This window comes from Osmia bicornis, chromosome 7 (genome assembly GCF_907164935.1).
Source record: "Osmia bicornis bicornis chromosome 7, iOsmBic2.1, whole genome shotgun sequence".
In the NCBI taxonomy this organism is placed as follows: domain Eukaryota; kingdom Metazoa; phylum Arthropoda; class Insecta; order Hymenoptera; family Megachilidae; genus Osmia; species Osmia bicornis.
Genome location: NC_060222.1, coordinates 4242725 through 4269223, shown reverse-complemented (window position 1 = coordinate 4269223; position 26499 = coordinate 4242725). Strand labels below are relative to the sequence as shown.

At 44.9% G+C, this 26499-nt stretch overlaps 2 protein-coding genes across 2 annotated transcripts; both read right to left on the bottom strand.

Annotated features, from left to right (window-relative positions):
- Positions 1–20076: 20076 nt before the first annotated feature.
- LOC114874044 (cuticle protein 19-like) lies at positions 20077–21181 on the bottom strand. Its single transcript, XM_029182955.2, has 3 exons — positions 21170–21181; positions 20877–21111; positions 20077–20336 (listed from the first exon to the last, which is right to left on the bottom strand). The coding sequence occupies exons 1-3, from the start codon at positions 21179–21181 to the stop codon at positions 20161–20163; spliced, it is 423 nt and encodes a 140-aa protein (XP_029038788.1). The 3' UTR covers positions 20077–20160.
- Positions 21182–24150: 2969 nt separating this feature from the next.
- On the bottom strand, positions 24151–26001 carry LOC114874039 (glycine-rich protein DOT1-like). The gene is made up of 4 exons (XM_046286532.1): positions 25987–26001; positions 25548–25614; positions 24672–25472; positions 24151–24387 (listed from the first exon to the last, which is right to left on the bottom strand). Exons 1-4 carry the CDS (start codon positions 25999–26001, stop codon positions 24227–24229), a joined length of 1044 nt encoding a protein of 347 aa, XP_046142488.1. The 3' UTR covers positions 24151–24226.
- Positions 26002–26499: the final 498 nt, after the last annotated feature.

The window sequence follows — 26499 nt, the reverse complement described above, 5'->3', positions numbered from 1 at the left end:
GGGATCGTTAAAGGAAAGGAATGCGGTTTGTGCGAATTAATGGCTTTTAATCGGAGAAAGCGCGATGAGAGGAGAAAGAATCGAATGGAAATCGCACGTAGATGAAACGAAATCAGACGGTCGCTCGACGAAAAGCCTCGACCGGTCGTCTCACGTTCGATTAAACATTTTTAATTGCTTTCGACCGATTAGCGCGGCGAGCGAACGCCAGAAGGCAACCTCTCTGCCGAATTTCGTTTCGCGCCCTGCTAACCGCTTCAAAATCATTCTCCCTATCTACCCTGCCTTTGCCTCTCCGATACGCTCCTCTCCTATCCGCCCTTGCTCTATCTCCCTTTACTTCCAATCGACGGATTATTGGAGTTAATCCAGCATCGCCTACAACCACCCCGTCATCGACCGATTTCTGATTGACTTTTCGCCCTATCGGCTGCTCTGCACTTTTTCCCCCAACCCTTCCAACCCCCTCGTTCACCCTTCGGTCCACTTTCGACGGCGTAAAACTGAACGAGCATCGCCCATAATGAAATAGGGAACTGCCGTGTCCACTTGGACGGTAATTAACGGCAATTACGACGTTCGTTCGGCCGGCGTTACCGGCTAATATCGCGAGAAATCGGCTTCGCTGGAATTCCAACGAAACAAGTGCCCGTTAATGGCGTGTCAATTCGATCGGGATTTTCCTCGTTTAACGACGCGAACGAAGAAAAATCGACACCCTGTCCGACGATTGTTTCCTCGATTAGCCCCGCCAGAATTTACCACGTCGCTCCGTTTACACGTAATTAACGGGTTTCCTCTTCCATTTGCTGTCGCGGACACGGCAGAACCTGCCGATATGATAACGAATTTGCGATTCGTCCTAATTAAACCGGCCGTGTAAATACTATTCGTGGTTCGCTGTATTCGCGCAGCTGATTAGGCAAACATCGCGTTAGAATATTTATTTTTAACCGCGGAAAAATCAGTCACAGTTGCGGTAATGTAAATGGCGCAGACTTTTCAACGAGTCGCGTAAAGTCGAGGTCCTTTTCACGGATTTATAAAGACGCTTTCTGACGAAAAATCTCTCCATGGTTTATGCCCGTGGTCCACACGGTCTGACCATCCCGACGGGATATAAAAATTTTACAAAAACCTACTTCACGTCTACCCGCACGTACATTTCCCTACTTTTTGTTCCCCCAGCCGCAGATGGGAACGCGAGCCGCGTGCCAGTCTGCGGCTCGAATTATATTCCAGGGAAATTTTTAAGAGGATTTTCGTGCAGTGCGTTTGAAAGTGTACGCGTGCACCGCCATAAAGCCTCCGCTTGCCCGTCCGTTCCTTTTGTTCGCGAATACAACCGTAGAGTTATTAAAGTCGACGCGTTTATTCCTAGCAGTAAATATCGCGTTCTTTATGCCGACCGTCTGGTTAATATAAGAACATGTTACCGCGATAATTTCACGGTTTTAAGTCGTCTCGTAAAGAGACCGGTTGCCTTCATTAAGCTTCCCTCGCGTGTTCAAACGTTCCTTCGATTCTTCTTAAGTCTCAGACCTAACCCTGTTTAATTCAACCTGAATTTTATGGAAGTTATAGGAGGTGCTCTAAATAAATTGTACATGTTCTATATACTTCATTTTGGAGGACTGTCTTCTAAAATGCCTGAATTTTAAAAAATCTGGGCAATAAATTAATATTAAAATTATTTTTCAATCGATAACATTTGTTCTGTGACCCTGCGAGGCTAATTGGGGAGTGGGTAATTAACAGTCCAACAGTATGAAAAATTCATTCGTATCAGGGTATCTAATTAAACGTCGTTTCGATGATGAAAACGATACCGGTTCTTATTAGAGGGGTCGGTTGTTAGCGGACTCGAGGCAAAGGGGACACGAGTGGAGTGATAAAAATCAATGGACAGACAAAAGAGGAGGGCAACGACAAACCGTGCGAGAAAGGTGCTCGTTACTTGCACGCTCACGGGTATGTACAAGTGGTCGTTGTAACTGGCTCGTTATTCCGTCGCTGATGCTTTATCGTCGACGGACGCGATCGGTCGATTCTTTTGTAACACGCGCACAGCCGTCGTGTTACTCAAATTAATTAGCCGGCGCGCAATTTTCCCCCCGCGGTTAAACTCGATTTTCGCGTGTCCCGTCGCACGCTATCATATCTTCCTACCGAGCTTGTAAGCCCGATAGGAAAAGTTGCGCTACAAGTGGAGAGTATAGGCGGATCGATAAAGTGGCAAAGTAAAAGTTCCCGGGTAAACTAGGTCGTTTAGCACGTAACATGTTGCGCGACAAACAACGATTATAACGGTGACGCTTCGAAAAGCTCTGCCGGTGTTTCGAACTAACGAGCCCGTTGTAAACAGGTAATGCAGGTGTTTTTGTTTCGAATCGAAACGCTGCGCGGAATAAACGTGAAACGTTGGAGATGCGACATTTGTCTCGGCACCCGTGACACAACATCTCTACCTTTGTGGCGCATAGTTTAGTTATTCGAGTGAAAGCTTTTCCGGGATCCAGACATCCTCCTCGAGCTGACACCCTGTTTCCCCTCGCTGTTCGCGAATAATCGTAACTTGCGAACTGCGAGACGAAGGATATCTTCAGTCACTCGAGCACACCGGTGTACATTAACGCGAAAGTCGACAAGCGTCTCGTGATAAAAGTAACAGATCAAAAGAGAGACGAGAAGGACGAAGGATCAAAGGATGTCGCGTTACAAATTCGTCTAAAGTATCTCCGTTTGTTATCTTAAACCGAGAAATTCTTCGAACGTTCAGTACATCGTTAATCCGATACATTTACATCGCGAATAGATTAAACGAAACGCGAAACCGAAAAGTTTTCTCCGTAAATTTCGAAAATTTCAATGCTCACCGCTGGAAATGAATATTGTATTACAGTGTAACAAAAGTTAGTATCGAGTGGAACGCAAGGACGGAAATTAAAGGAGAGTAGAAAGTTAGTGGAAGGCAATTTCACCGTGTCGTAAGTTCGTTTACAAGTTCGTCGTAGCTGGCACGAAATAAAGATTTCGAGGGCTATTCAGCGGCAGTGAAGCGGCACCGTGTATTAACGGCGTGTTGACAGGTGTGTCATCCAGGGTAAAAAAGGGGTAAGAGACAGGGAAAGAGCGTCGTTGACGAGGAACTAAAGCAAGCGAGGACAAAAGAGAAACCCGAAGCCCTCTGAGAAAATCGTTGGCACGTGAAAGATAAGTCGTTGCGTGATTTAACGTTGGATGACGTATTTGACTCACGCACAATGCACGTCTCCCTTAACGAGTAGAGGATGATGAAAAAAAAAATTAACAAAACAGATTCTTCAGGGAAATATAAGTTTTGAATGACAATTGTATTGGAGGAAGAGATTGCTTGCGTTGCGTATCCATTGGCAGAGAGGTGAGTCGGTCTGGCAGGCTCATTCACGACGCAGCTTTAGCGCCGGTGCTTTTCATTAGAAGCGTGTGATTGATGAGCACCCATCGCGCTGCGATATTATTTTGAGTAGGCGCGCACCTAGACCAGCAGCCGGGAGCAAGTCCCATTATCTGTCGGTCCTTTTGCCCTCTGACCTCTCTCCTCTTCTCTCCTCTCTGCGCCTCTTCAACGCTCCTCTTCGTCTCATCTTTCTCGGTCGGCACGAAGCTCGTTCCATGCCGCGCTCGCTTGCCTTTCGTACTCGAACCCCTTTGTTCCCGTGGGCTGTCGACGCTAATGGAAAGCACTTTTAACCGATGCTAATGGAAACGCGCCACCGGCTTACTTCTACGGGTTGCTGCGGACCTTCGACGCGGAGCATCCCTGCGAAAAATTATCTCGCCGACCTATCACTCTTTCTCTCGTTACCAGCAACGGTACTTACAGTTCTGAACAGCGCCGGGGACGATCGACGAGAGAGAGAGACGGATTTTCGAGATTGATGATCGCAACTCGCGCGATCAGCCCTTTCATCGCGAACTACCCCACTCGGGAATTAATACGCGTGCGATCGATCGGTATCCCTCGATTGTTCCAGTCAATCAACGACTTATTCGTGGATTTAACCCGTTGCCCTACAATATCGTGTCGCGATCGTGACGTAGGTTCAAATGTGTTCAATTTGGTTGGTGCTTCTAACAAGGGGAACTACCTAAGTGTTACACTCACTTATTAATGAAACTTTGCTAACATTTTTTTTTCTTTTAATGATAATTTGTCTCTTTTTGAATAACCATTACATAAAAATTATCATAAAAAAAAAAATTGTCGGGAACCAAGGATTTGAACCGAGGACCTTCAGATTACGAGTCATGTGTATAACCACGGAGCGGATCCATGATTCCTTGGTTCCGATTTTTTATTGGTTTTTATAATGATTTTTTTCTTTTTTTGAGTAACTAAAATTCTATATTCTATTTTGAATAACTTAAATTCTATAAAAATTGCAGTATATGTAATTAATTATTAATAAATGCAATGATTATAGCACAGCTGTAATAGTTATTCAAAAAGAGGCAAATTATAATTGTACGTAAATTATTATGACGTATACGCGTCGATCGTCCGCAAGGGGTTAAAATATGTTTTTCACGTGTATCGTTGATGGGAATCGGGAAAGCGACCCTGCGGGTGGAGAATAAATCTATCGAAGGGGGTTGGAAGCGTTAAGAGGGTAGCCGAACGAAATCGTTACGAGACAGCTTTCACGGCACATCGGTCTTTGTCCCAACGAATTTTCGCATCGTTCCAACTCGTGTCTACCTAGTTTCCATCCTCACCAGGGCGCAACGTCCCGTTCGCTTTGAGAATTTGTCTCGGTCTTATCTTAACGCGGCGCTGCATGCATCCGAGCCGAACGCGTTCGACGCCATAAATTCCCATCGCGTTCAAAGACAAACCGAGCGGAATCGATTCATTCTTTAACATCGCCGAAAAAAGAAAAAGCACCCCCGCAATCCGCGTTGCGTTTCCCTTCGCTTATCGCGTCCAAACGACGAGCGCCGTTTCGTGGATACGATTTATCTTTGTCGCGAGATGCAATACGTAACTTCGCGAAGATCGCGCGAACCAACATCCTTCGTCCGGTGAAGATTCCTGAAGACGATGGATCCGAACGTCTCGAAGAAACTTCTCCAACGGAGTATCGATTCAATTTCGATCGAAATCGAGAATTTCAGTATCCGCGAAAAAGTAATTTGCGTTGTTCCAGCTCGTTTTCGAACGATCGCAATCTAAACGAACATCGTTTCGCGTGGGCGTGGAATGAAAATCACGTGTTCCTTGGTTGAACGTCAGTCCCGACGACGTGAGCCGCATTTTCCTACCGCTGCCTTTTCGGCCGGCGCTAATTAAACGAAAAAATTCGCGCCCCAATGCCGGTTTCGAGTGTCTTTTTAACCGCGAGCCCCGAATAACGAACGTATCGTTGCTTTTAATCAAAGAGTACAGAGAAAGGTGGAGGATTCTATTCGTAGCTTTCACAGAATCCACCTCTGTCGTTATATTCACTGCTATGGGAAAAAATGGAGCAACGCTGATTAATCTCGTTGAGGGGAAAAAGCTATATTTCACTGGCATAGCTGGTGAACCGATGCCTTCGTTCGATATACCTGGCCGATTTTCTAATCATTAGACATCGGAGAACCTTGAAGAGAGTCTTGAAGCAACGGGCCATAACCTCGGGGGCTTTGCACGACCGCGTGGAATACAGAGAAATCCTTATCAAAGTGGATTCTCCGAAGGTAATCGAGCGTATGATTTATCGGAAGCAAAGGGACTACTTTCATTTCCGGGTCCTCCTAAGCCTTCCAGATCTCCCTACCAGTGAATCGGAATCTCTCGTACGTTTGATCGAACGCTACATTTGCGTAATACACCGTGCAAACTCGATCACCTCGGTCAGAAACAGGAACAACTCGTCCCCTTTCATTCCGGCGAGCTTATTTATTGCGTTTCGATGATGTCTCAAGATTTTTCCCCATAGCTGTTGGAAGAAAAATAACTCGATATGACGAAGCGTTGTTCGATTAGTTTCCTATCGAATGGACCTTTTCCCGGAAGTATTGCGGGGACCGAAAGTTTTTTCCCCGCGATCCTGTTGCCGTTCGGTTCGCCACCGTGAAACAAGCACGGATTGTAAATCCGGCGTGAGTTATCGCCGCGTTTCGATCAAAACTGTGAAACTGCAGTTTCAAGCCGGGCACGTGAAATTTTTCACTCCAAGTTCTTCCGGGTTACATCGGTTCGTTGTTCCGTGAAAAATAGTTCCATTTCGTGGATGTCGTTTCCCCGTGGGCCGACCTGCATATGTATCGAGTACCCTATGCTTCGATCCACCGTGCATTAATAGCATTAGATAATTTCTCGTTGAAAAAAATCAAATTTTCTTTAAAATTTCGAACACCATTGTTCATTTTCATCGATTGTATCGAGTCTCATCTCTGATGGAACGCGTTACCTTCTCTTTTTCGAAGGAGAGCCATATTTCTAAACGTCAGACAGAAACGATGGTAATATTTCTTCATGATATTCATGACACTAGTGTGTCAAGCAAAGATACGGTCGGCGACAATTTGGAGAGGGATAGTGTGGATATGGGTTCGGCGATAAGCTCGGCGTCGATTTTTCATGGCGACGACACGGCCAGAAGTCGGTGCTCTTAACGCGTTCACGTGGAAGTCGAAATGTCCAGCGGCGGATCTGGAAAACCCTCGAAAAGTCTCGAAGCAGCAGCTGGAAAGTATGAGGTTCGGGGTTCTTAACGGAGTCGCGATCCACAACTTTTCAAGGGGCGGCGAAGCAAGGGCGTGTCCCGTTCAATTCGCGACTTTCCACGTCTATTCTCGCTTTTCCCCATCTTCCTCGATACCTTTTCGCATTTTTATTTCGTCCAATCACCGCTCCCGATATTTATATTATAACACGTCTGACCGTATTCGTAAAATTTCACTGCGCCAGTAGTCATAGTCAATAATACAGCCTCCTTCGGGGTTAATTATTTTTCACTCGAAGAAAATAATTTATTACTTTAATATAATTTCACACTTAGCATTCGTCTCGGAAGGTTTGCAATATTCCTGATAAGTTAGCCGATCGATCAATAGATTTTCATAAAGCGCCGATAATACTCGATTATCGGTCGGTTTCAAATTGAACGGAAGATTAGAGAAACGAGACGATGCTACTCGCCGGAAGAATAACCGAAGTGAGTAACCGGCGTTGGTGAACGAGGCTGGCTGTACGTTGTAGTATCGACCGGAAGACGGATGTTCGGTTCGATCGAACGCGAACATATTTCAACCTATGGCAGCTTCGATCTCCGCGATATCTCACGAATCTGACGTCGATCGTGCGGACAACATAGCCCAGATGTGAACCACGGATACTTCTCGAATATTCATACAAGCTCAACAAATAGTTGAATAAATAATGGTGTAATGAAATACCCGGGAAGAGTAATGTTGGTCCTTCGACAAATCGTCGGTGAACGATTTACAGAAATCTCGATGATTTATTCGGAAAAATATTTGACCAGCGTTCGCGGTCAGTTTCCAAACTTTCTGTAAGAAAGTTTCCAAGATCCCTGGTGAGATTTTATTTCATCTAGTAACTTCGGAAACAACCTTGAATTTTGAAAATCTGTAGGAACGACGAAGGTGCCACGGAGAAAGTCGAAGAGTACGCAAACAAAAAGAAATTGAATCAATTGAAATAATGGTCGAAAGAATATAATTTATCGCGGCAATTTTTCACCCTACCGTCCTTCGGTCGACCTTGCCCATCACTGGATGTATCTTGTCAAACGGCCATCCTATTGATTAAGTTTTTCTTTTCTCTGCGAGAAATCCTTCGCCACGGTACAAGGAGCAACGACATAAAAATGGATCGAACCGTTCGAATTGTTCTGGTAAGAAGGGCGGCACGGGCTCGATTCGAGAAGCATCCTCGACGAAAGCAGCATTTCAGATTTTCTATCCGGAACTAATTCGACCGTACGATCTTAAATCAACCGCGAAAAATGTGATAGCCCGTGACAATAGAATTGCTTTTAAATCGAAATCGTCTTTGGAGCTACCTGTTGGAACTAACTGCAGTTCCCTGCGCCTCGATTTCTTCATCCTCCTCTCGTTCTTACCATTCCTACCCTTTTCTCTTCTTATATGCATCGACCTCTCGAGAACCAGATCAATTCCATATCCCCGAGAAAACCGTTCCCGTGGCTTCCAACTACGTTTTACTTCTCCAGCTCGATTTATGTATCTCATTCCGTTACCAATAGATTTTCACCGGCGTTTTCCTCCAATTTGTAATGGTTTCTCAGTGCCTGCTCGTATATAAACGGTTCTTTCTCGCGTTCCACGGGACTGTCGATGCCAGGAAATCTTTGCTTCCGTATCGAGAACGGTGCTGATTAAAAAACTTTCCGACCATAACGTATCACTCGTTTTCAGGGGAGAAAAGCAACGTGGAAAATTTAGATAAAAAAAGAAAACAAACTTTCGCCTTTGCAACTGACGTTCGAGAAGTTTGAAAATTCTTCGAGAAACGATTTTTATTAATATATCTTCGCAGCTCTGGCTACGTCGAGTAAAATCTTGGGGTAATTTTTCTTTCAGCCCGCGAAACTGTTCGCGAATGAGCTCGCAGATTTTTGGCGTTCCAATGGCACCGACACCGTGGAATTCTGTAAAAGCGGTACTTGGCAAGTTTGAAAGTATAAACGCGCCGAAGAAGAGCCGGCGAGCGCAGCCTCCGTCACCATTTACTCTTTGGTAAGTTTCCAAAAGTTGGAACTTTTAGAAGACGCGCGCGTACGCGGCGAGCCGTGTGCACACGCTACACACTCGCCTCTTCTTCATCATCTTACTCGCGGTTACACAGCTCGACGAGCACAGGAAACGTCGCGGTACGCCATTAGAAAAATGGAGCGATTCGGGTTACTACTCTGCTAAAAATCCGCCCTCCTCTCCTTTCCTTCCTTTTCCCTGATTGTCATCCTCTTTTTCGTGTCAGCCGCAAACATACGCGTGCCAGCTATTCGTTTTTTTTTAAAGTAAATTATCAACGCGACTAATTAAATATTGCAAGCTTAGCAAAAATACTGAGTAAGTTTCCTCCGTTTCTCGTATCGTTACACAATTAATTCATCGGTTGATTCGTCCAAATCAATAATTAACGCGATAATCAAAGTCACGCGTAGACGGTGTAATAGGATAGCATAAATTTAGTTGCAACTACCGTTCAATGTCTGACTATGCAGCCGAACTACTGAGATTTCCCAGTGAAATTCCTACCGGGAACTTCGCTTATTGGGAGAACCCTAGCTGGATTTAATCCCGATATTCGATTCGGCCAATCTGCATGAATCTGGCCCGTAGAATGTCAGCGCGTTCGCGTTGCTCGTCGATCGACGTCGTTAATGTCCAATGCACACAGTTTGTATCCTCCACGCCTGCCCATTCTCGCCGACCTGCTGCGAATCTCCTGGAAAATCCTCTCACGCGAACCCCTGGGATAAAATTGAAAACATTCCAGGAGAATTTATCCCATCGGTAAGACGCTCCCGACTGTCCACATAAATCCAAAGTGTTTACTGTCTGCTGGGATTATACGTTACTGTCCATCGCATTCTCGTAGACGCGAAGATGCATTTTAACAATTTATCGAACTTTTCAAAGAAAAACAATGCCACGTTCTTATAGAACAATTTTTATCGAATGGCGTTACGAGATCGAGTTCGTGAGGTTTCGTTTCACTGACGGATTCTGAATGTCTGGTTGTTCGAAGACGACTTAGCGATAACAGTACTCATACTTGCAGGCAAAAATGATATTGGCCGGTTAGAATTTGGCCCAATAACGCCGTTCTAGGAGTAGCAATTGAAACGAGGAAACCCCATAATCGGATTACACTTCGAGAGGGACTGTAATCCGAGGTCCTCGAACAATTAAATTCCCCCCCGTAACTCGTATATCTCTGGCGGTTCTCCAAAATACGGAAAGGTACACTCTGTTCGCGTAGAACGAACGGCATTCCGTTTAAGAACGTCGGGAATGCGGATGATGTTTCATCGGGAAACGCGGCGATTCGCGAAGATGCTTGAAATTTACGGAACACCGTTGCTCTCTTCCGTCTCTCTACCCGGTTGTCGCTCTTTTTACGATCGCTTCTGCCAGCTTGTCTTCTCTGGGGTCTCGTCAAGAGGAATCGGAGATTCTATGATAATGGAACTTCGATGCTAGTTTTTCGGGTAATTTGAAAGAGTGCTCGCAAAGAACCGACCGGATGAATAGCATTAAAACTGCTCGGTAACGCTGAGTTTGCGGTACACTCGGTTTCTTACTCTTATCGAGACACGGTCTGATCATCAGGAGCTCGGAAAAATTACAAAACATACTAAAAATCGTTGGAACTTGATTAGCGATCTTTTTATTAATCGCAGAGGCGCAGAAAACGTCCACTCGACTCTCAAGAATTGCTGCTCCCTGCGGGTTACTTGCTACCGCTCTAAACTAGGCTTCAAACTTCCAAGTCTCCGAAGGGAAAACCACGCGAAGTCTTAAAACGTCCAACACCAGCAAAGGAACCAGAGCAATCGCGTTTCCATTCCTCCTTTCCTCCAGCAAACGTCCATCCATCCACGATAAATCGCCGACTAGGAACAGTTCGCGCACGTATCGTTTTCCGCATCTCGTTTCCGGATATCGAGGAGCGGCAAAAAATAGATGGTATTGTTGTCCGTGGAATTACGCGTCACGGTCCATCGGGTCCGCTCGAAAAGTCCACCGCTTTCCCGGCCCGTTTTTCCCCGCGACGAAGCTTCGCTGGTAGGTGTTATATACGGGCGGCGCGGGCAGATTTGCATGATATGGTAATTTTTCTCGATACACGCCGGAGAACAGCGTGCTCGGGTACGATTGTATCCAGCCACGCGTCTATCGCTGTTCGCAACACGCTCGTACGACGCGTGTATACACGAGCGTGGCCGATATTAAAGCACGCGCCGGTATGGCTGGAATCACCTGCCGTGACTCGTTTCACGGGGTATTGTAACCAGTGGTACGAGTTTAGATATCGCGAACGGCACGCTAATTATATCCGGTTTATAGCTTTACGCGAATTCCATTGTCGCATAGTTAGCGAAGCTGGTCGGGAGACGATGAATGCGAGACGTAACGCGATGGATTTTTCTATCTCGTTCGAAGGAAGAGATTGAATGGTAGAAGAGCTCATTTGACGGTCGGATAGTTGGCTACTGACCTCCTTTAAAAGTAACTTCTTGAATATCGTTCAATAGTCCCGCGTCGAAGGAGCAAACGCTCGATACGCTGTAACTTTAATAAGCTGGCTGAATGAATCGAAGAGGTGGCAGTCTGGCTTCTCGCGATTCAACGAACCGGAGTACCGAATAGACTTGACGAGATCGTAATTTTTAAGAACGCTTTTATTTACCTATTCAGAGGAAAGGGGACGAAATCTGGCCGCGTAACAGTTTGTTCGACATTTTACTCGCGCGCTAGTTGCAGGAAATCTGATTTCACCTAGAACGCGTTTTCGTTTTAACGTCGTCGAATCGACGAAGCACGGAAACGCAGCTTTTCTCCGGGGACCTCGTTAATCTTACGAGGCAACAAAGCCGTACAAGCATCCATCTCGATGTCGAGGGGAGTCTATACGTATGCATGAAAGTCGAGCATGATAACTGGGTAGGAAGGAGGAGAAAAATTGTTTCGCGCGAAGGAGCCGCGTTGGAGCATAATAAAATAAACAGTCGGCGAGAAAACTTACCAGGCATGCTTCCATTTTCGCTCTTCGCGAGAAAAAGAAAAAGGCGCGAAGCAATGTTGGCTGCTTCCGGAAAATTGTTAAGTGCACGCAGAAGTATACGCGCCGCTTGGCCGCGATATTTATTTTAAAATGTAATTTACCCTAGCCGGCGAACAAACGTTATCCATTATATTCTTGAAAAATATTCCGTTTCGTACGGTAAACCGGAACTGTGCCAGCAACGAGTATTTCCAGTGAAAAATCAAAAATTACCAGTGAAACGTTTCTCTGATGGGATATAAATTAAGATCCGATGAAGCTCTTCGAGACAGTGGCGATATTAACGCAGAAACGATTCGACACGCATCAATCATGGAATAATCTGAGAACATCGCGGCAACTGGTTCCATTTCCTATAATTCGAAGATTCATGACTCCTCGAGACGCGAGTGTTTGCGAAGGATCGGGTTTACTAGAAGGGAAATAATTTGACGTCGGGGTTGAAATCGTATTTAAATTTCGCACGAGCTTTGAACGTTCACGGAACCACGGTGACACTCCCTCGAGAGAGAAAGCCGAGCATCGATCAGAATCAGGAACGTACTCTGCGATCTTAGAACCTAGGTGATTTTCTGTCGCGTCGTCAACGATGTTCTATTTTTGACGACGCGTTAAGAGGGAAAATAAAATAGAGGAGAAATATTTGATCTAAGGCGAAGCTATGGAAATTATTTCGGTGTGTGACGAATAGAATGAAGGAAGGCGACGTCGAGTCTGCAGAGCTCGTCGATAGATTTCCAGAGTCGTTAGCCGACGATATTCGAAAAGAAATAAGAGCGGAAATCGCGTGAATAGGTTGCGAGGGAAAAACCGCGTATTCTTGCAATTCCATACACAGTTGCTTTCGAGTACGCGGCTCTTCAAATAGGAAGGAATGAAAGAAGGGACGTGTTTGCGCGATCTTCTTCGAGAGCACTCCTTCCTGTGTCGCGTATATTTTTGTCTGACGTAACAGGAACGGCGTACAAACGATTTCGAGATCGTTATTTGTCCTGGAATTACAGGAAGATAGCGGAGCTTCTATAATTCAAACGTTTCATAAATTAAAAATCAACCGACTCCTCTCGAGACTGCCGGTGTGTACACGTTCCTTATTTTCCCTCGGTTTTCTGACAAAAAGACGGAAAAAAGCAACAATGACCGGCGGATAGACGCGGTCTATGCAGGGAACATCGAGAAACCAGACGAATCCTCGGCAAATATTGGCGCAACCGAGTATTCGCGGATGCCTGGGTCTTTAATTAAAAAACACTTCTCCATTCGTGGCGCGATTTCAGGGCGGAAGAAAGAGGTAAACACGCCTTATTCCGAGAATTCGAAACACCGAAACTCTGCCCATCGTCGAGGCAAATACGTCTGGAAGGAAAAAGTTAGCCCCGAAGGAAGGGATGAAAGAAGAACGAGCCACGGAAGGGACGGTTCCGGTACGTAAACTATCTCTTTTTCGAGTAAACTCGATGTAAACTCATTCCTTCGACGCGGCAGACAGTCTTCTCCTATACAAAGTTTCGTAGACGGAGGGAATTTGATAGACACGTAGGAAAAGACGCAAACGTTCGTGGCCGGGGTACAGAGAGATACTTCTATCGCGAAAGATCGACACGGAGAAGATACTTTCAACGATTCTTCAACGCTTCGTCTCCGTTCGAGAGAAACGAAAGCGAGGAGGATGAAAATAGGGGAGGAAGAGATTGATACGAAGGTGCATGGAAATGGTAAGAATACGGGATCGTTTGCACAGCGTATCGAACGTTCTCCTTTCGAGAGATGCTTTGTACGGTTGTTCGGGGAATCACGATTAAATCGAAGAAATCATTTCCCTCGTGGAAATTGGAACGATATCGCGCGAAGGGTAATAAAATGATGCGTATGACCGAGGAAACGCGATGGAAATAATTATTAACGACTTCAGTTTTATCCCAGAGGATGAAGAGACGAGCTCACTGGATGTTTCGTACTCTTCGAACGTCCGCCACATTATCCACGCCACTCGATATCCTCCGGCGACCCTCCGCATTTTCCTTGACGATCCTCGAACGTCAACCGCTGTCCATTTAGTCCTTAGTCACGACGCTTCCAGGAAGCAAGGAATCCCGGGCGAGGGCAACCCGAGATCTTTCGAGATGTAGAAGAACTTGATACCGGCGCTGAGACGAATTGGCTGAAAGTAATAGGAAGGTATTTAGGGTGTTTATTAAACGGCTGTCGAAGATCGTCGATTTTTCACCGTGCAAACGGGTGTAACAATTGTTCGAAGGATGTATCATGGATAGGTTGAAAGGAACCTTTCGATTTCTTCGTTCCAGCTGGTAGCAAAGTTGATTGCGATAAGGTATTCCAGCTTGTAAATCTGTGGAAATCCGGGAACGGTCCCGGCGGCCTCGACTGGAGTCGGTTACCATCCCACGGGTGTGTTTATCTAGCGGGTGTGCCTGGTGAATGCGACCGCGAGCAAGGGAACAGGAGGCAAGGTCTTATCTTCTATCGAGGATTCCTCGGATTCGAGGTCTAGGGGTTGGCCAACGGCCAAAATGGTAATGCAAAGCCCCCGTTGCCACGGCCGTACTTCACGAATCACATTTCCCAGTATTCACTTTTCGCTTTTCCGCTCGCCTCTTTTCCTTCTGCCCCGGCATCTGGAACGAAGAAACGGGAAGGAACGAATGAAACGGCCGATGGCGTAACAGAGACAGGGGATACGGGTTAAAAAAAGAAAGTAAAGAAAGAAAAAGAAAAGGGAACTCGAGAAGGATAAAAAGGCAGGAACACATTCAGGAAGTTGGTTCATTCGGTGGGTAGCGAGGTAAAAAGCAGCGTTTTCATCACGTTAATCACACCCTGGAACGCTGCGTCTACGTTGATCCGTGCACACGAGTACATTAACCTGATCGATTCCACCGGTTTCTTCGATCGTGACCGTTGCTTCCCGTTTTTCGCCTTGACGCTTTCATTGCTACGCTAAACACGATGGAAATTCCGCCAGGAAGTAATTTCATTTTTTAACCGGTCTAATTAATTGCCGCGATGTTCTTTGATTGGGAGCTCGTTGAAAGTGCTAACAGGCGATTCCTATCTCTGTTATCCAATTCAGTATGTTTCCTAAATGAGCTTAATTAACACGGATGTACGATTATTCACTGCATGGTGCATTATTTTTCGAACAGATTTATTTACCGTTCTTTTATTAGCATGGTTTTATAAGGGATGATACATATGCAATTCTTATCTCTATTATCTAATTCAATATGTTTCCCAAATGAGCTTAATTAACACGGATGTACGATTATTCACTGCATGGTGCATTATTATTCGAACAGATTTATTTATCGTTCTTTTATTAACATGGTCTTATAAGGGATGATACATGGGATATTGCAGTTCTCTAAAGAAATCAAGAAGCACCTTTCGTATAAAGACCACTTAACGAAGAATACATTTAGCCCGGTAAGAACCAAGATTACAATCCCGCTGATCCCGTTTAAACTTACGAAACGATACTTCAATTATTAAAATACGTTGAAGCAAAGCTAATCGGATAACGGTGTTAGAGTTAACGAGAGGAAAAAAGAAAGGAAAACGTAGCAACGCGGCCTTCCGACCGTAAAATTAACGCGTCGCTAAGCCGAGCTTAAACGCGAGAAGCTTCTATAATCGGTCGAGAACGACGGAGGGAATAAAAATAAGCCTGGCATTTTACTAATTCATAGCCTGTTATATTCTCCCTCTACGGTGGACCGACTTTAGAATTCCACGCCACGCCGGATGAATTTCTATTCCCGATGAAAAAAACTGCGTTGAGAAAACGATGGGGAGGGAAGAAATAAAAGGGAAAGAAAAAGAAACGCTCATTGTACATGCCGCCATTTAAAAGGTCGAGAATCGGGAAATGGAATTTCATTACCGGTTGAAATCCCGTTCCCTTAAAATCGGCGACTTCGTCAGACCACGCGTACACCCCCGCGTCTCCCATACACCTATCGTACGCTCTACTGTGTAATAACAAAATCCTATTGAAAATGCGTCGAATATTTTTCGCGTGTCGAACATATTGATTAAACTCAATTCGCAAGCTCATTGCATTTGCTATTGAAAGTACCGCTTTTAATGCTCGGCACTGCGAGCGAATAAATGGAAATCCAAATACGTGTCTGAAAATATTCCACTCGGAGATTGCGAAGAATTTCAATCAGTTTAATGATCAGAGAATTCACTTTCCGTCTCGATTATACAGGAGGAAAATGTATCGTTTCAGGGGCACGTGATTTTGCGGGAAAATCAAAGCCGATGACGGGCGCGGTTGAGAAATATCCTCGTAGCAAAGTGGAAGAATTTCATTTCGAGGATACATTGCCGGGCGCGGGTCGTAAATAACCCGTCGTTCTTTCGCGTCGTCGTGAAAGGACGCCGGAAATCGAGCTCGAACGCATCGACGATCGTTTACGGTACGTGTACGAGGGCCACGCGGAAAGGAACAGCCGAGAGAAAAGAAGAAGAAGATTAAGATCGAATCTCAGCGACGAAGCACGCGGGGGTGGTTTTGTTTCGAGGACTAGCCCCCGAGTTATATACACCGCGAACGTGTACGTACGTAGGTTCGGTGAGTGCTGGCAGATGTATCTTGGCAAGATACCAAAATGTTCTCCGGCAAACGAGGAGAGCCGGCTTGTAGACGAACGGCGAGTAAGGTACCGCGAAATTATCGTTGCCCAAGAATTTACTGGTTAGCAGTAGTGTGCCAAGCGTCTAACTGGTGTCGAGGGAAAAGAAATTTTTCTCCTTTCTTTCCCTCCTAGCCTCGTTGCGTACCCTTTCTACCGTTCGATGATGATGGCTTTGCAGGAAGGTTAATCGATTCGAAACGACGAATGTTATTCGAAAGATTGTCGGAGGAGTAATAATAGAGTAATAGAGTAATAAAATCGACGTGGGGTAATTGTTCGAAGATATTCAGATTTGAGGAAGCAGGCGATGATATTAAGGGTAGTTGCAGTTCGAAGTCAGTTACGGTTCGCGAAAAGTTTGCCGAACGATTGGAAGTTCGCGAGACACACTTCCGAGACGGCGAGTATTGCGAAAGTTAAATGAGAACGAGTTAGGCTGGCAACAGGCGATAAGCTGCTCGAGTCTTCGCCGCTTCCTGAAGCATATCGATAATGATGCGCCATGGTGTGCCACTCTACGAACCTTATAAAAGATTCTTATTAAAAAAAAGAACGATTAGAACGAAAGGTTATTACTCGTTTATCCGTTTCGACGTTTTCTGAAAGATGAAATTATCTTCGATCGCGTGTAATCCAACTTGCTCGAAGTGCTGATTGTTACTTTCAATTCGCGAGCTTCTTTTTCGACTTATTATCGAATCATTTCGACGTTAATTAGGCAGGAAGCCGAGAAGTGCCCGGTGACGAGAGACTTTACGATCCTCGAACTTTCCGATTGGTCGAAGCAGCGTTTCGTGCAGCCGGAAAACATGGCCAACTTCCCAAACTTCTCTATGTAAATATGTTTACCGAAGAGAAAGCTTTTTCGAGCGAACAGGCGGCGGGTTTCTTTGCGCCACGGATACACTTTGTTTCCCGCCAAGACTGACTGAACGAAACTTTTCAACTAGTTCATCGTGAATTTCCCGTGAAAGATAACTATCTGGATTCATCGGTTTCTTCAGCAACGAGATTTGTTTTTCGACATCAAAGAAACTGTTTGCCCTCGTTTGAATCGTTTAACGTTCATCGGCAACGTTGGTCGAGGAAAATTCTGTACCGGCTTCCGTTTTTCTCCGTATAAAATAAAACGATACGATACAGTTTTGGTTATAGCTTTTATTCCATCGGACGGTTTCGATAGCGTTTCGCTGAAAACAGGAAGTGTAACAATTCTATCGGGTTAAAGCGATCAGGCAAAAAGAGGATTATAAATTCCATGAATACTCGCGCAACATTCGAAATACTTGAAAGTTTAATCATTCTCATGGGTCAGTCGATCAACCTTTGCCTCCGGGCACAGCGAAATCGAATGATGAATTAAATAAGACGGGATGGTGGGGTCATTAAGAATTAATTGGTCATGGTTCGAACCGTGGTAGATCGTCCAGATAATTTTCAATCAGTCGGGAAACGAACTATCCACCGCGTTAAATCTATTTCCCTTATAATTACCAAAATGTATCTACATTCGCGAGGAAGTTTAAAAAGGCAAAAGTTATTAGCGAAATTAAGAATCGATCGGTGAGTCGAGTTCGATAGACCACGAAGGTTCGTTACGTCGAGCCATTACGTAGCTACGATTCAACGTTCCCGTCCTCTTATTTTCCATGCGACGAGCCTGGCCAGAATTGGATTTCTACCAACACGGAAGTAGGCTGAAGAAGAGAAAAGAAGAAGAAGAATGGCGAGTATAAAAGAGCCGGGAGAAGGACGCGAGAGAATCGAGGGGGTAGATTCTAGTCGACCGCTGCTTCGAATCGAATAACGAAGCTACCCCCCTGAAGGAGTGCCGCCTTCACGCCGGAATAATAAGAACTCCATTCTCTCGAGATCGAGAAAATCGATCGCACCCTATCACGTTCATCGCGTATTATTGCCACCGTCTGTTCCCGACAACTCGTGCCCACCCTTTTGCTAGACGCCTGATTGTGGCCACCGCCGACACAGCCACTCTAGGTGGACGGGGTTGGCCGAAAGGGGATGACGCTCGTTCTCTGTTGTTACTGCTGTTCCAGGATGGTGTTCGTGTCTCCCCGTGTTACACTTCGACACCCCAAACATCCAGAGGAAAGAAGATACAGACTGCAAGGAGAACTACCCTCCTTATACGATCGCACGTTGAAATTATCGGTTTTTACGCGCGAACAGCTGTGCGCGATATCGTTTACGAGTTTCAGCGAACGAGAAACGAAGCGAATTAAAGCGACATACCCTCCATGATTTTCCGAATTTCTACGTCTGTGGCGTACAGACCGAAGAAGCAACTCGTTGTCATCCGAGCATAAACGCGTAACGAGAATATTTAGTCTGAATTGCTAACGATTCGCGTCAACGTTGTTAAACATCCCTAAGCATTTCCCTTAAAAGGCAATTATGCGACTAATACCTCTAATTGGAAGCACCGTAATCCGTGATAGAGAGCGCAGCTGGGGCAGCCTGAGAATTTAATACGTAATCTAGTAAGGGATTAACCGAGGCTAGAACATCTTTCACGCAATTCCAATTTGAGCTCGCCTCGAAAATTAGTATCTTTCCTTAGCGCTACGTAGGAACGTAATACCCTGTCAGACTCGTAAACGGCCACGTAATAACAACGTTTAATCTCGGCACGATCGAGCTACAAAGCAACACCGAATCCGAACGCCATAATTTCCCGTTAAATCATCGAGAAATCTCGGGTAAGACCTCTTCGTCTTGACTTACAGAAATTGATACGATTAGAAAGGTCAAAGGGTAGAAATTGAGTGATTGATTTTTCAACGATGAAAATTCATTTCTCTCTATGCTGTGAACAGAGATAATAACAGTATCCGTCGAAATACGTGACTCGATGCCTCGGGACAGGATTAGGAGCCACCCTTGCCGTTATTAAGTTAACCCTGTACACACGCGATCCAGACATTTATTTATCTCGCTTTATTCCATACGAGTATTCGTGTCGTTCGGGGGCGGACAAATGCGAAGGTTATACATCGAACGAAATCAATTTACACGCGGGTTCGCGTTGAAAAAAACGAACGAGTGTAATTTTTGAGAGTCGTTAAATTTTAATAGAAGGAACTTGGAAGAATCGCGTTCATTAAGACTTTACCATTTTCTAGGTTAATGGGGATGACAAGCGGTCGCGAGAGGGTTCGATCGATTCCCTGGAACAGTCTTGTTCATTGGGAATAATCCTCACGCGATCTTGTTACGCCACTCGACACCCGAAAGTTTCAAGTTCGCGAACCGGAGACAGGAAAAATTCGTGTTAATAATTAAGAACGTTAACGAACTTCATTCGGTCAATTCATTAGAGCGCCGAATACACCGCGAGGGTTTGTACAATTTATAGCCGAGCAATGAAGTTTTTATCGGTACAGGAAACCGATAAAAAACATCACGAGCCTCGTATTTTCTCCTGAAAATATAGCTTTATTATGACGGTGTTATGATTGTAACGGCCTTCGCGTTTCTCTTCAAACTCCCTTGATCGCTCGGAATGCGCATCGGTAACGGGAATGGGTGGAATAAAAAGGGGATGAAATTTTGTTGCAACAAGGATATATTTAACGGAACAACAAAAACAGTATCAACGTCAAACGTATACTAACAAGATCTCTTGTAATCTTTTTAACGAATCGTAAGTTTCTTTGGTCAGTTTGGTCTTCGTCAATAGTAGCCTGATCCACCATCGTGTCCATGTCCACCTCCATATCCATCGTGGTCGTTTCCATTGGAATTATGCACGTAGGCGAAGAATCCTCCATGAGGATCGGCGTGGTACTTCACGGTTCTCACGTTTCCTCCTGGTTCCTTCACTGTGTACTCGCCAGCTACATTTTTCCCTGTTTAACGAGAAATTTAATCATTATGTTGATGATAAATTAAAAATTTCTGGAAGATAAGAACCCAGGCTCCGAATACTTCGGTCACAAATTACTGTCAACGAAAATTCAATCAGTGTCACTTCATAAAAAAAAGAAACAACTTACCGTGCGCTTGTTGAATAAAATAATAACCAAGCCAGAGAATTATAAAATAGGGATTCACGAACCTGCCTGTGCCGCAGGAAAAATGTACGAACCAGCAAGGAATATAATATATCAACCTGTTGAGCAGAATTTATCCGCATCTATAATTTACTTTCTTCCACTACGTTCCTGCAGGTCCACGATAAGCGTGTACCCTTATTACAAGCAATACGAGCACCGAACGTTGACAGAAATTTATGTTTCAACGTTTACCACAACTAGGAAAGCATTCTTTTTATTTTAACCAATAAATAGCCAGACGTCTACCTCTCTAATTGCAACTTACTTCGTCGTTCGTTAAAAAAGGTAACGTCTGTTGAAATTTTCTGTGAAAATATGATAGTTTAAATTTACCGTCTCTGTGTTCCTTTTGACTATGATGGTCGCCAGTATGGTGATCTTGAACCCCGTAAGAGAAATCGTATTTTGGATGAGCTACGTATCCATGGTGATATCCATGTTTACCATGGAAGGTGATCTCCTCCGCAGGACCTTCCACAGGACCGTGGAAATGCGCGAAGCTGTGAGCGTGTCCTGCTGATCCATCCTGCACCGATGCCATCATCAGTACGGTCGCAATTAAAACGAACTGTACAGGAAAAAAGTAAGTGAATCAATTTAAAAAATGAAAAGGCTTCGAAACGAACCTTTGTCACCATCTTGCTAGCGTATGAGATCGTGCTCGAATGGCGCTTACCAAACGGTCCATAGCACTTTATATAGCAGATATTTGTGCGAGGGAACATTGGACAGACGTGTTACGTTAGTATCAAAAAACTGAAGCGGGTGTCTGTTGATTTTCTAAAACTAAAGTATGCGCTTTTTTTCATTGGAACCACGCACGTGGATTTCGCTAAAACAATAATCGATTCCGCTCTGTTGATCTCGATGCGGAAGAATTTTTGCATACACAAGGAGAAAACGATCTTACGAGGTGACACGGTTAAGCGTCGTTAGTAAATCGTAGAAGAAATTATTCGAAATTATTCCCCAAACTGATCGATTCAAATAAAAATTTTATTTCTGATCGGGATATCTAACGAAGTTGTTTTTGTACCGCGTTGTTCTATTTCGCAGCTCCGATAACGTTTTCCGTGCAACGTTTTAATTCGAAAATAAACAACACGGTGTCACAGGTCGGAATCGAGTCCACCGGTACAGGTAACGTTTTAAACAATTCTTTACAGGCAACGAACTTTTCACGCAACTTGAAGCAAACAATTTAATTTAATTCGAAATTATCAAAGTGAGATAGAAGTTTATTTATCGTCCTGCTGAAAGTTTCGTTTACAAACCTGGAACGTACAGCTGTACATATAACGGAAGTTATATTTAACGTTAAAAAATATCCAAAAAATACGAAAATGGTCGGTAAAAATTTCGGTGAACAAACTCGGAATATTGCGAACTGGGTTACACCTGGAAAATCGATTTTCATCCCAAAAATAAAGTAATATTTAACCTTCGTTCACTGATGCGTAAACGTACACCCTTTGATATTTTCAGAAAAATATAGAACAAAAGCAAACTGTTTACCGAACTAGCTCGGTCCGATAACCAAAGTTTCATAGTGTTCATTAAATGAAACGTCGTATGATACGCTTTTGAAAGTTGCATTTAAATGAATCTTGGGGAGGGAGACATAACGTTATTAAAATAACGAGCCAGCCGGCGAGTAATACTCTTAATTAAATAAGTGCATTCGTTGTGAACGAGCTCGAACGGGGCAAGGGTCGATAGATTCCCGTGGGATAACCAAGGTAGGATTGTAGCTGGATGGAGTGGTGGCTTTTTTCATGCTTCTTTCAACGTATGCATCTCGCGAGGAAAGACTGTTTCCCTCGTTCGACTGGTAATCCATCCGTTTACTTCGGTAACGACTGTATCGATCCGCGGGTCGAGTTGCAACGCGCATTCGTATGCGGAACGGATATGCGTCATTTATGCGTGAGCATGCGGAAGGTAACTCTGACTTCTAGGCACCGCGATGCTCTCCATCGGTCGATCGTTTATTTAAATATTTACCAAGCAATTAGTCTCTTCCAAACAGAGAGCACGGCACGGACGTGGATATTTACTAATAGCTCTCGCCATAATCGAGAACGAAATTAATGCTGGCAGACGACTCCGCGAGCGACGGCTGTGCCTTATCAAAATGTGCGTAAATTAATATCGCAGGAATTTGATAAAAATACAAGAGTGAGAGCTCCGACCGAAACGAGTTAATTAATTCGAGGAACAGCATCGGGCGGTGCAGGTAAAACGAACTTGCTGCAACAGTAATTTCTTTCAAATTCAATTCCTTCCGGTGAGTTGCGAGACAATCCCCGAGGGATTGTCTCTAATATCAAAATTGTTTTCCCTCGTCAAAGGATTACGTTTAAAGGAATCGCTCATCCGTTGGTTTATTATAAAATATTTTTCCCAACTTGTGCACGTTCTGCAGAGAGGGTGGATATTATTTCGTAGACGTTGCGGAAGGGAAGATGCACATCCGTGGAAGTTAATTACTTTAACGAGTTTCGAGTGGCATCCGATTGTCGCAAGAATCGTGGACGTGAGAGTGAAACAGTAGGTGTTGCAGAAGCAGAAGATGTTGCGAGAAGCGACGCATCGTTGTAGAAACAAGAGGGTGGCGTACAATAGTCATGCGGATATTTTTAGGGGTAAAACGATGTCCTCTCTTCCCTGCACCTTTTCTTCCAGAGCAACAGCCACGCGTAATTATTTTGTATTTCTGCCCGTGCACAATGGCTGTCACGCTTGGTAGCTTCCAGTAAAATCCTTCGAATGGCAGAAAAAATAATTTGCTTTAATTCTCTTCTTCTACTTCTATATCTTTCGCTTCTTTCCACGAGTTTCTTGATGAAATTCCGTCGTCGGTGGAATTTAAACTTAGCATTCTTAATGGCGTCCGGGAAACTTCAAGGTAGGATAATTTCAAGGTAACCGCGATAAGTTCTACTAATTGATTAAAGAACCTTACTTTCTACTCCGATTCTTATTCCAGGGAAAAATTCGCTGAAAATTTCCCAGCTACGGGAGCTGGGTAACGTTTGGATACGATGCATATTTCGTTTTAATTGCACGCTTTTTCGCTCAAGTATTTTACGCTTCCTTGTGCGTCCCAGTTCTCGAAGGGGAAGCATCAAGAAAGGGGCGCGAAGTTGGCGTGCCTGTTCGAACGACCAGCCACGTCTACTCGATATCATCCTACGTAAACTTAGAGAGAAATTATTGAAGCGTATGCGCAATACAATTACTAGCGATGGAAATTGATAGCGGAATTGGCGGGGGTGGGTCAGTAACGAAACGAACGTTCGATCCTCCTACAACGCGATCGATCCTGCTTCTTGCTTCTTGCAAACGTAATATTGTTACAACCACTTTGAACTATGCGTCTTGATATTCTCTACCTTTGATGAAACATCATCAAAATTGAAGGGTTTGGTCATTCTATTATTCTTCGTTTGGAATTTGCATTAAACGACTGCATATTGCATGCCCGATTATGCACAGGGGATTCGTGGATTTTATAAATGAACAAATCGAATTCAATGTACTGATTTATTATATTCTGTGCTTAATAATTGACAAACGATAACAGGTAGTAAATGTTGAGAAACAAAAACGTGTGACAGGAGTATAACAATAGATAACAAGAATCGTATGTTTAGTGAATGAGTCGTGGGATGATAGGGCTCTTATCTATGCTTGTGTCCTCCGTGTCCGCCTCCGGAGTGATCGTTTCCGCCATAATTATGAACTTCGGCGAAAAATCCACCGTGAGGATGAGAATGATACTTGACGCTCCTCACGTTACCGCCAGGCTCGTGAAGATGATACTCTCCGTCGACTTTCTTTCCTACAATTCCAAACAGAATTTAGGTTAATACTCTTTTATCGTATTCAACTACGTACACGGGATTACCGGTATTAAAGGAAGAAAGACGTAGAAGATTTCAAGATTTTTGCGAAGTGCGTCGAAAGAAGTGAGGGGATTAGCGTGCACCGAGCAGTTCAACGGCCGAACTTGCTGCTAGTTTTAATTAAGAGCAAGGCCGGCTGTCCAATTAGTTCGAGATTCTAATTAAGAGCACGAAATCGAGTCTCTCTACGCTTTCTTGCCAGTTTTCGATCGATGCGTACCGTCGCGGTGCTCCTTCTGTCCGTGATAGTCTTTCGTGTGGCTGTCTTCTACACCGTACGCGTAGTGGTATTTAGGATACGCTTTATAATCGTGATCATAATGTCCGTGTTTATCCTTCCAGCTGACCTCTTGATGGCCACCCACTACAGGCCCGGAGAAATGATGGAAAGAGTGCGCGTGTCCACCGCCACCCCCGTGTCCACCACCCCCATGTCCACCACTCCCGTGTCCTCCACCGCCACCTCCGTGGCCTCCGCCGTGACCACCCCCGTGTCCACCATCGCCACCTCCGTGGCCTCCCCCGTGTCCTCCACCGCCTCCTCCGTGTCCACCACCGCCTCCTCCGTGTCCACCGTATCCACCCCCGTGTCCTCCGTGGCCTCCCCCGTGTCCTCCACCGCCACCACCGTGGCCTCCTCCGTGTCCACCGTATCCACCCCCGTGTCCTCCACCGCCTCCTCCGTGGCCTCCCCCGTGTCCTCCACCGCCACCTCCATGGCCTCCTCCGTGTCCACCGTATCCACCCCCGTGGCCTCCACCGCCTCCTCCGTGGCCTCCACCGTGTCCACCGTATCCGCCCCAGTGTCCTCCACCGCCTCCCCCGTGGCCTCCCCCGTGTCCTCCACCGCCTCCCCCGTGTCCTCCACCGCCACCTCCGTGGCCTCCCCCGTGTCCTCCACCGCCTCTTCCGTGGCCTCCCCCGTGTCCTCCACCTCCACCACCGTGGCCTCCCCCATGTCCACCACCTCCATGACCGCCTCCATACCCGCTTCTCTCTATGCTATCATCATCGTCATCGTCTAAAATCAATTATCAGCATTGTAATTAAATGGCCATCAATTTTATATTACAGATCTGTGCAATAATTACCATACCTGCATGTAAGGATGTTTCATAACAACTGGTCACAGTTATCGAAATTAAAGCAACGATGAGCAATTTCTAAAACATAAAACTTGCATTTTGTTGCAGGATATACACGACAGCGAAGGTTAGACGAAATAATGGTAAAATTTATCTCCATCACAGGAAGTGGCACTTTGGAACGAAAAATTGCCAAAGAAGTATTATACTTTGTCGGAAGCTTGCAGAGACACTTTCGGGAGTCACCTAAAGGTATTTAGAACACTTTGCGCTCACGACTTTGAATCTGATCCATTTTACGAAGAGTACGGTTCCACCAATAATATTGAGACACGAAATTGCAACGAACAATTGTATTATCCCTAGCTATCCAAGTTTCGAATTATAATTAATTGACTGCCACTAGAATCACCGGCGAGCGAAAAATTAATTTTTAACCTAATAGTTTACCTCTATTAGTGCCATGTTTTCTCTCTGGAAGGATCACCGATTGACTGTTTTCTGGATAGCGAAAATGCCATTTTATAGGTGTGATTGGTGAGCAGAAGAACAGTCTCATTAAACCATTAATTCGTTTGTTACAGCTTGTCGGCGGTTTGGCTAGAGCGAGAGGCGAAGCTGGTTCCCCGCTTCAAAGAACGTCGTTACGGTTGCAATTTTCGACATAGCCAGACACGAGCTGGCATCGACGTCGCATTATGATGCAAAGGGTTCGAAAAAATCCGTTGCAAGGTGTTTGATGGGGCGAGAAATGTAGGTTCCTTGTTTCAAAATCGGACAAGAAATCGAAACCGAACCAAATTCTTCCTGTTCGGACACTGGGAGCACAAGTTGTGACACGGATACCTTTTCCCATTTTTAGGATTTCAGGAATTTAGCTTCTTCGATCCCGCAGCGATTGACAAGGTCAAGGTACAATAATTAGGTCCACGTTTATCTAATAGAAATATTATCTTAATTACC

Coding starts and splice junctions, on each gene's coding strand:
- LOC114874039 (XM_046286532.1), bottom strand. Junction 25,473..25,547: donor TGAAACATCCTTACATGCAG/GTATGGTAATTA, acceptor AATTGATTTTAG/ACGATGACGATGATGATAGC. Junction 24,388..24,671: donor ACAGAAGGAGCACCGCGACG/GTACGCATCGAT, acceptor TTGGAATTGTAG/GAAAGAAAGTCGACGGAGAG.
- LOC114874044 (XM_029182955.2), bottom strand. Junction 20,337..20,876: donor TCAAAAGGAACACAGAGACG/GTAAATTTAAAC, acceptor CTCGTTAAACAG/GGAAAAATGTAGCTGGCGAG.